At 61.3% G+C, this 9,242-nt stretch overlaps 1 protein-coding gene across 1 annotated transcript in view; it reads left to right on the forward strand.

Moving 5' to 3' along the window:
* The first annotated feature begins 3,180 nt into the window (after positions 1-3,180).
* Positions 3,181-9,242, forward strand: part of PLEKHG6 (pleckstrin homology and RhoGEF domain containing G6) — a 14,110-nt gene continuing 8,048 nt past the window's right edge. The window contains exons 1-11 of the mRNA XM_069541223.1: positions 3,181-3,249; positions 3,517-3,702; positions 4,424-4,629; positions 5,044-5,178; positions 5,830-5,985; positions 6,552-6,716; positions 7,084-7,179; positions 7,471-7,521; positions 7,749-7,898; positions 8,728-8,838; positions 8,962-9,152. Of these exons, the coding sequence (XP_069397324.1) occupies positions 4,492-4,629; positions 5,044-5,178; positions 5,830-5,985; positions 6,552-6,716; positions 7,084-7,179; positions 7,471-7,521; positions 7,749-7,898; positions 8,728-8,838; positions 8,962-9,152 (1,193 nt within the window). The 5' untranslated portion in view covers positions 3,181-3,249; positions 3,517-3,702; positions 4,424-4,491. The remainder of the gene's footprint in view (positions 3,250-3,516; positions 3,703-4,423; positions 4,630-5,043; positions 5,179-5,829; positions 5,986-6,551; positions 6,717-7,083; positions 7,180-7,470; positions 7,522-7,748; positions 7,899-8,727; positions 8,839-8,961; positions 9,153-9,242) is intronic.

Genomic DNA, 9,242 nt, shown 5'->3' on the forward strand with positions numbered 1-9,242 from the left:
GCTTATAGATCAATGTTCTGTCCCCCATTAGTCTATCTGTCTCCCCATTAGTTTGTAAGTTCCTGGAAGTCAGGGGCTATCTCTATACTAGGAATTACACTATTCTTATACTAGTCTTCATACTAGGAATGCATATTCTATATACTCCTAGCTCCTTGCACAGAGAACACTGCCAGTAAGTGGGGCAGGGACGGAGGGCATCAGTTCTGGTCTGAGGCGCTGTCAGCTGTGCCCCGTGGCCTGGCCTCCTGGTTTTATCTGCTTCACATGACCTGGTACCTCCCAGCTCGAGCCCTCAGCTTCTCCCGCCCCCAGCTCTGGAGGGAGGAAGACACACCTCCCATCAGCTCCCTCACTGCCAGTGCCTGCTAGCACCTCATTAACCCAGCTGGCCCCCGCCCTGCCCTGAGAGGTGTGGGCTGGGCAGAGTTCAGGGATCAAGGGAGTCTCCCTGACCTTTCTGCCCATGAGGAAGGGGAGAAGGGACTAAGGGCCCACTACACCAGCCCCAGAAGTCACCCTCATGCTGTACTGGACAGAGGCTTTTGATCCTCAGAGCTCTGCTCTTGGACAGACAGACACTTCACTAGCCGTGGGGTCCATCTGGGGACTTGATGGGGACCATCTGCACTGGGGCAGAAACGGAGGCACCGAGGAGGGATAGGATTCAGGCTAGGGGGAACTCCCTGGCGGTCCTGTGGTTAGGACTCCGCGCTTTCACTGCCGAGGGCGCGGGTTCAATTCCTGGTCAGGGAACTAAGATCCCACAAGCTGTGTGGCATGGCCAAAAAAAGTGTGGGGGGCTACGGAATGTGAGGGAAGGCGGGGTGGGGAGAAAGACACGTACCCAGGTGCCCCCCAGTAGAGGCCAACCCGCCAACCTGCCAGCTCTTCCAGCTTCATTCAGCTCCCTGAGCTGTGTTCCCCTCTGAGCCTGTCGCAGGCAGGGGTCTCCTCTCCACAGCGCAGAAGGGACCAGGCAGGCTGTGAGACGAACCATCTGACGAGGCCGGAATGGAACAGATAGAACACGGGAGTCCGGCCTCCCACCCGCCACGTTCCTGCGGCCACTCCTCCAGCTTCTTTCCCTGATAACGTCTCCTCCCAGACAGGCTGGAGACCCGGCCCTGGGGCAGTGGCGGGTGGAGGTTGGATCTCAGCCTCGAGACAAGTGAAAGGGTTAACGCTCCTGTGTCCACTGGCCTAGTGTAGCCAGCTCTCTCAGCGCCTGTAAGTCCGGGCTTGCCTCTGGTGTTCTCTCAGTTTCCATTCCTCTCTTACTCCTTCCACTTGGGAGGACACCCTTGGCACCAGCAGTGTGTGGGGTGTCATTTAATACTGCCAGTAATCAGCACCTCCTTTACTGGCTCTCTTTCCCTCATGGCTACTCTTGTCATCCCTGAATCCCTCTCTCTCTCTCTCTCTCAGACACACACATGCACACACACACACACACACACACACACACACGAGGAATGGGAAAAGGGCTTCTGTCCACCGCAATTCCTGCCCCACACAACTTCTCTCCCTAAAACGGATCCAGATCAACTGGGAGGCAGGAAGCAGGAGGTAGGATGCGGAGAGCTGGAGGTGCCAACAGCCCTTCTGAACTAACAGAGCAATCGCATAACAGCAAGCTCAGAACAAGAGAATAGTGGAGGGCAGACGAAATTAGAAAGTATCAAAGGATAAAGATTCCTCTTCCAGATCAAGCAGAGTCATCAGAGTCGAGGATTGGAACACTTCAGATCATTTGTGGGTTTAATATGCCAGCAAAGAGAGGAGAGAGATTGGACACCCTTTCCCCAGTGATACAATGAGAGGATGTCTGTACACTTCACCGCATAGCCATTTTTTAAAATAAATTTATTTATTTATTTTAAATTCATTTTTGGCTGTGTTGGGTCTCCATTGCTGCGCGTGGGCTTTCTCTAGTTGCGGCGAGTGGGGGCTACTCTTTGCTGTGGTGTGCGGGCTTCTCACTGCGGTGGCTTCTCTTGTTGCGAGCACAGGCTCTAGGTGCGCGGGCCTCAGTAGTTGTGGCTCGTGGGCTCTAGAGCGCAGGCTCGGTAGTTGTGGCGCACGGGCTTACTTGTTCTGCGGCATGTGGGATCTTCCCGGACCAGGGCTCGAACCCGTGTCCCCTGCATTGGCAGGTGGATGCTTAACCACTGCGCCACCAGGGATGTCCCCGCATAGCCATTTTACAGAAGGAAGAACCAGGACAGGGTGGCGGGCTGGAGGCATTCAGGCCTGCTCCCCCCACACTGGGTCTTCAGCTTCATGATTGTGAGAAGACAATGACCACACATCCATGGACACTTCTGATTCCATGTCGGCATTTCTGTGAGATGATGTGTCCTGATCTGGGAATGTGAAAATGTGCCCTTTATTTTGCTGCCGGCTGTAGGTGCTGGGACGCCCTCCTGAAGCCTTCAATGTGGCTGTTTGCCAGTGAAGAGCGTGGGCGCCCCCATCTGATACCCCTGTCCTCCCAAGCCCCAGACTTGGTTAATGGGAGAAGTGTTGGGTCAGCCTCAGCCTGGCACCAGACGCCATCCTTAGAGCAAAGGTGAAGTCCAATCTTCTACCAGATGGCTGGAGCCGGCAAGCAGAGATAAGGGTCACACTTTGGACTCCACAGCCAGAGGTGGGGGCAGAGCCCCCGGGGTCCGTGAACCCCGACACCCCTTCTGCTGCGGGTCCTGCTCCCCTGCCTGGTTAAAGGAGGAAGACGGGGCCGAGACCAGGGCAGTGGGGGGCTAGTCAGTCACTCACAGCACGCGCAAAGCGAGGTGGGCACCTGCTGCGGGTCACTCAGTCATCACCGCCGCCCGGCCGGGGGGAGGGGGGCGCGGGGGGTTTGCAGCGCGCGAGGGCGGCGGGCAAGCCAGGGTGGGTGGCGACTTCAGGGGCGAGGGGAAGCGGGGAGGGGTCCCTGCGGAGCGAGCCCTCCTCGGCGGGGGAAGGTGGTGGCCGCAGACCGGGCAGAGCCGCTCGGTCCCCAGGGCCCCATGGGCGCCCACTGCGCCACGAGTCCGGTGCCCGCGGGAGAGGGAGGAGCCAGCCCGAGGCCCCGCCCCTCCGGCCCGCCCCTCCCGGCCCGGCCCCGCGCTGCGCTGTACTGGCCCCGCGGGCCGCTCGGTCCCAGATCTGGCCGGGCCGCGAGGTGGGCATCGCCGGGGGAGCAATCGGCGACCGGGGGGCTGGCAGCGCGGGCAGCGGGCGCCGGGACACCTGCGGACACAGGTGAGTGGCGGGAGGGCGGGGGCGGGGCGCCGGGGCTGTGGGCGCGGGGCCGAGAGAAGGGGAAGCCGGGTCAAAGCTCGGAAAGGACCCCGGGGAGGAAGAGGGACTCAGAGCCCTAGGAGGGAGGATTATTGGGAGGGGGCCCGGGAGACAAGGAACGTTGTCCCCTGCTCATAAATCAGAGGAAAAGTAAGGGGCGGGCTGCGCGGGATTCTGGGGCCGCCTGGAGGGACACCAGCACCTGCTTAGGAGGTCTCTCCTCTCCAGGCCCTGCCGCCCCAGTGAGCGGGTCCTCTATTAGGTTTAGGGGGAGGGGATGGCGCCCCGCGCGCGAGGCTCCCAGCCCCACGGAGGAGTTCCCACTGGCTGGGGAAGACCTAACAGAGCCTGCTCCCCCTCGGCTCATCTGTAAGGCCAGCGGCCGGATAGCTGTCTGTGGCCTGGAGGGTCCAGGTAAGGGGTGGGGCAAGCTTTTCAGTAAAAGACCAGATAGTAAATATTTCAGACTCTGAAGCCGCTGTGGTCTCTGTCACAGCTAGCAGGAACGTAGTCACAGACAACTGGCCAAGGAGGCGATGTGGCTGTGTTCCCATAACACTTTATTTATGGACATGGAAATTTGAATTTCATATAATCTTCATATGTTGTGAAATATTATTCTTCTTTTGACTTTTTCCAACTATTTAAACATGTAAAAAACATGCTTAGCTTGTGGGCTGTGCAAAAACAGGTGGCAGGCGGGGCTGCGTCCAACGGGGCCCCTCCAGCTCGCCACCCCAGACACTCATCCCCCACTCCCGTGTTTGGAGGAGGGGAGGGTGTAGCTAGGTGCAAGGGGCATCCTGGATGCCTGGGGGCCTCCAGGAACCGAGGGACCTTTGCTCCCAGCTACTCTTAGGACTTCAGCATCCTTTGAGGCCAGGGTGGGAGCTGGTACCCCAAATGCGCAAATGTGAGGGAAGGGGCATGGTTCCAAGGGGCTTCCTACCCAGCATGTCGGGGTGTGCCCGACCCCTACCAAGTCGTAGATGAGGCAGCTGTGCTCTCCCAGCAAGTAGTCTTGGCCTTCCCTCTCCCCTTCCCTCTCTTCCCCTCCCCCTCCCCCCTCTGTCTCCAGCCTGGCGTTACCCACTGATCAAGGCTGGCCCTTCCATTCCTTATTTTATCTCTGCAGCCTCAGCAGGTCCCTTTCTCCTGAACATTGGAGTTATGACCCTTGGGAGGTGACCCAGGAGAGAAGGGATGCACGCCTTTGGTCCTCCCAATGGGGGTCGCCTCCAAGGACTGGTGGCCTCCCGCATTGAGACCTATGGGGGCCGGCTTCGGGCCTCCACCCTGAGTACTCCTGGTAGCCTCTGTCCCCGAGGAGGCCCCGTGCTGGTGAGTCCAGGCTGTGTCCCAAAGGTGACCGGGGTGGGGCAGGGGGGAGGACACCCAGGCTTTCAAGTCTCTGTCCCCTTGCCAGGCCTTGGACTGCTCTATTCTTAGCCCGCACCCCTGCCTTCTTTCGTGGGTTGTGAGGGAGAGGATGGCCGTGCTGGGCCAGGCTCCCGGGACTCCACACCCATCCCAGACAGATGGGGCAGGTGAGGCAGAGAGCCAGGAGGGGCCAGGCCCTCAGTGCTGTTAGACTGGTCACAGGCACGGAGCTGGTGGGGAAGGTCACCAAACCCAGGGTTTAGCACCTCCCAGACTCCCACCTCTACTTGCGAGGAGCTGGTGGGCTCCTTGAAACCTGCCTCCCTCTGAGTCAGGCCTGGAAAAACAAAGGTTCAAGGTGTTCCTACTCTACAGGTGGGGAGGGGTGTGAGGGCCTGCCCACCTCCACCCCAGCTCCACCCTCCTGGCGGCCTCCAGTGCTACCAAAGAAATGGGCGTGGAGGCACAGCAGTCTTTCCCTCAGCCTCCAGGCTCTCCCTCCACCTTGAGGTCAGTTCTGCTTCGGCGGAGGGTATCCCCTGCCTGACTGGAGGAGGGTTTGGCCCTGGGAGGCAGCTGAGGGTGGGAAGGGAGACTAGGATGTCTGTGGGGTAAATCAGGCCACGGGCAGATCAAGGAATGTGACCAGGCCTGCCCAGGAGGAGACTTCTGGGCCAGGCCTCAGCTTCGCACACGGAAGGGCAGCCACTCCCAGCTGGAGGGGACATGCCCCGGGGAGGAGGCCGCACGTGTGAGGGCCCCCATCCCCACGTGCGCAGGAGGCTGTGAGGGCCCCAGAATGCGTGTGCACCGGGCACCGTGCAGGCACGGCCGTGGTGCAGGGAGCACACACGGGAGTGGGGCTGGAGGGGGACACCGGGACACACGCAGAGCCTGGGCATGTGCGTGCCAGAGCTGCTCTGCACGAGGCCCCTGGGCACCTGGGCCCGGCGGCCCCTGCCTGGCTCAGTGGCCTCCCTCAAAGTGGCTACTGTGACTCAGGGCCAGAGCGGCTCTCACCAAACTGGTTTGAGGGGAGAGGTGAGCCGGCCCAACTTGCTGGTGTAGGGGATGCTGTCCAGAGCCAAGCCAGGCCCCACTGCTTGTCTGGGACTTCTGTGGGGAGAGGACGCCCCCAGAACTCCCCCATTCCTCCTCCAGGATCCCAGTGGCCGACACCTCCAAGGCTATGTCCCCTTTACCAAGGGTTCTGGCCCGGCCCGAGGCCTGTCTCCCCTGAGGCTGCGAGAACCAGAGCCTGAGAAGAGGCATGGAGGCCCCTTTGGGGCTGGGACACCTCACTTCCCCAAACTCAAGGTAAGGGGTCCCTCTCCTCCCATCCCCAAGCTCACAGCCTGAGCTGCGACATCCTCCAGAGACCATCAGAGCTGAGAACATGGGAGCCCCTCCAAGAAGCAGGGTGTGGCTCTGTCTAGAGACCCTCTCAGGGGAGCATCTCTAAGCCAGGCTGCCTCGTAATGATGTCTGTTTGATGGGCAAGTGTCAAAATGTTCCTGAGACCACTGGTTCCCTAAGTGCCGTTCTGGTCTCCACCTGAAGGTCCCTCTGAAGGGTTCGGTCTCAGGAGAGCCCTGGAAGCTATCTTTCTGGTCAGGGAGCCCAGGTCAGACCCCTCTGTCCAGGGACCTTTCTGCAGACAAGGTGCCTCTCCATGCGTGTTCCGGCCACACCCTGTACCCCGTAATCCCAGCCAGGATTGATCCTCGTCCCTCGGGCCTGCAGGTCCTCACTCAAGCTCAGGGCAACTTGCCACCACACACACACACACACACACGCACGCACGCACGCACACACGCACGCACACACGCAGCCCTTCCCGGGCCAGGAAGTGGCCAGGACTAATCCCCTCTCGGCGCCCCCAGGAAGTCACCAGAGCCCATCAGCTGGAGATGAGGCTGCACACGTTCAGCATGTTTGGGATGCCCTGCCTGCCCCCAGAGGACCGGCGGCACTGGGAGATCGGAGAGGACGGTGACAGCAGCCTGGCCATTGAGAAGTCCTGGAAGGAGCTGGTGCCTGGACACAAGGTGGGCCCGGGACACAGTGTCTGACCCCGTGGGGTCCTAGACACACACACACACACACACCCCTCACCTCTGCCCCGGAGGAGGGAAAGGCCTTGGGAAGTGGGGTCTGCAGGGACAGCACTTGGAGGCATCTTGCTGTAACTTCAGATCCCGGCCCCGCCACATACTAGCGAGACCTCGGTCAAGACAGCAAACCTCTCTGCGTCTCGGTCGCCTCCTCTGTGACCTGGGGATAACGCCCCCTACACACTGGAGGATTGGTGGAGGGTTAAAGGCTTTCTGTGCAGTAGATCTGGTAGCATTCAGCAGATGGCATCTGCTGGTCTTGTCATCATTCCCCAGCTGAACCAGCCCTATCCCCACCCAGGAGATGAGCCGGGAGCTCTGCCACCAGCAGGAAGCGCTGTGGGAGCTACTGACCACCGAGCTCATCTATGTGCGGAAGCTCAAGATCATGACAGATGTGAGCCGCCCTACCCCCGCCACATCCCCAGCAGCCCCGCCCCCGGGCCCCATCCTTGGCCCTTTACCGTGTCCCTCGAATCACTCCCCCCACCCGGTTCTCCAGACCGGAAGGGGCACGGCTGTTGGGGAGAAGGGGCAGGACATCAAGATCCCCCTGACCTGAGACCCGCCCGGGGTCTTGGGAGAGAGGCTCGTGGTATGAAGGTGGGGGTGGGGATGCTGTGAAGGGCTGGCTAGGCTGGGGTCTGAGAGGAGGAGGTCAGACGCTGAAAGCCCTCCCTGCATCCAGCTCCTAGCCGCCGGTCTGCTGAACTTGCAACGAGTGGGGCTGCTGACGGAAGTGAGTGGGCACTCGGGGTGTGGGACCCAGGGAGTGGGGGCGGGGTCACAGAGCGGAATTGCAACCCCCATTTACCCTGCCCTCCCCACTCCCCTCCTTGCCCTAGACCCCAAGCAGGCTGCAGGTCCCACCCAGCCCCTGCCACTCGGGCTTAGCCGTCCCTGCCTGCCCACCGCCCGTGCTGCCCGCAGGTCACCTGCCGAGGCATGTTCCGCTCCCTCCTCCAGGTGTCAGCTGAGACCCTGTTTGGAAATGTCCCTAGCCTGATCCGAACCCACCAGAGCTTTTGGGAAGAAGTGCTGGGGCCCACCCTGGAGGAGACGCGAGCCTCGGGCCAGCCTCTGGACCCGGTCAGCCTGCAAAACGGCTTCCTGTCGGTGAGGCGGGGAGAAGGGCCCCATCTGGATGGGGCAGGACTGGGAGAGCCCCAAGGGGTCCTGTCTGCTGGAATGCTCATACCACTGGCACCCTGCCGTGACTCGAGGGGGTCCAAGGGCACTACCCCTACCCCTAAATACCACCTCACCTCTTCCCTCCATTCCACCAGTATGACCTCTGTCCCGAAGGCCCTTTGGGCTTCTGGAGCCCCCAGAGGGAGGGCAGCTATCTCAGGGAAGGACTACACCTAAGCTCTCATCGACCATGAAATCTTATGTCCGGGACAGAGACCCATCCACAAGCAGCAGGGGCCTAAGCGACTTGTCCCTCAGGGGCCTGGGGGGAGGGGAGTGAAAGGCCACAGGGTACCCAGGGCGGGAAGGGTGATAAGAGAAAGCAAGAGGCCCAGGATCTCACTTCCTCCCAGTTCACTGGCCAGGGAAACGTGGCCTTGCAGAGTTGGATTGGGGTAGAGAGGCAGGGGGACAGTCTCCTGGGGCCGTTGGTGGCCCTCTTCCCCAGGAGCAGGGCTCTGGGCAAGCCTCAGGTCACCACCCCGTGGCTGGGCTGAAATGGGATCCGCAGTGCCCTGAAAACGGTCCAGCTAAATTATTGATGGCGGGTGAGGTCCAGAGCAGTGGGGCGTGGCAGGGGCTGGGGATGGAGCTCAGAGGGCGGCAACGGGTCGGCCCCTCGGGACCTCAACTCCTTGGAATCCAGAGAGGGGGGCTGGAAGTGGTGGGGGGTTGGGATTGGCGGGAGCTGGACTAAGGATCTAGGCCAGGCTCCTTCCCCTGCCCGCTCCCTGCCCCACACCTGTCCCTCCAGTTCAGCCAGCGCTTCCAGCCCTACGTTCTGTACTGCCTGCGAGTGAAGCAGACCATGGCCTACGCCTGGAAGCAGCAGGACAACAACCCTCTCTTCCGCACCTTCCTGCAGGTGGGAGAGGGGCTGCTGGGGAAGGGGGATGCGGCGGACCTTGCTCCAAGGCTGAGGGTATCCCCGGGGCGGGGCAGGAGGGTGGCTTGCAGCCCCCTGACCCCTGCCCACCTTCCCCGGCAGTGGTGTGAGAAGCACAAACGCTCGGGGAGGCAGACGCTGGGGGATCTCCTCATCAAGCCCCACCAGCGCATCACCAAGTACCCACTGCTGCTCCAGGCTGTGCTCAAGAGGAGCCCCGAGGCCCGCGCCCGGAAGGCCCTGACCGCCATGGTAGGGGCCACTGGGGCTGTACCCTCGGGAGTTGGGGGCTGGTGAGTGGGGACGCATCTCCAGGGACTCTTGAGGTCTCTTTCCTTACGTGTGTGTGCCGGCGTGGCACTGATGTCGTTGTCTGGGTGGGA

The sequence above is a fragment of the Delphinus delphis genome, chromosome 11 (genome assembly GCF_949987515.2).
Source record: "Delphinus delphis chromosome 11, mDelDel1.2, whole genome shotgun sequence".
In the NCBI taxonomy this organism is placed as follows: Eukaryota; Metazoa; Chordata; class Mammalia; order Artiodactyla; family Delphinidae; genus Delphinus; species Delphinus delphis.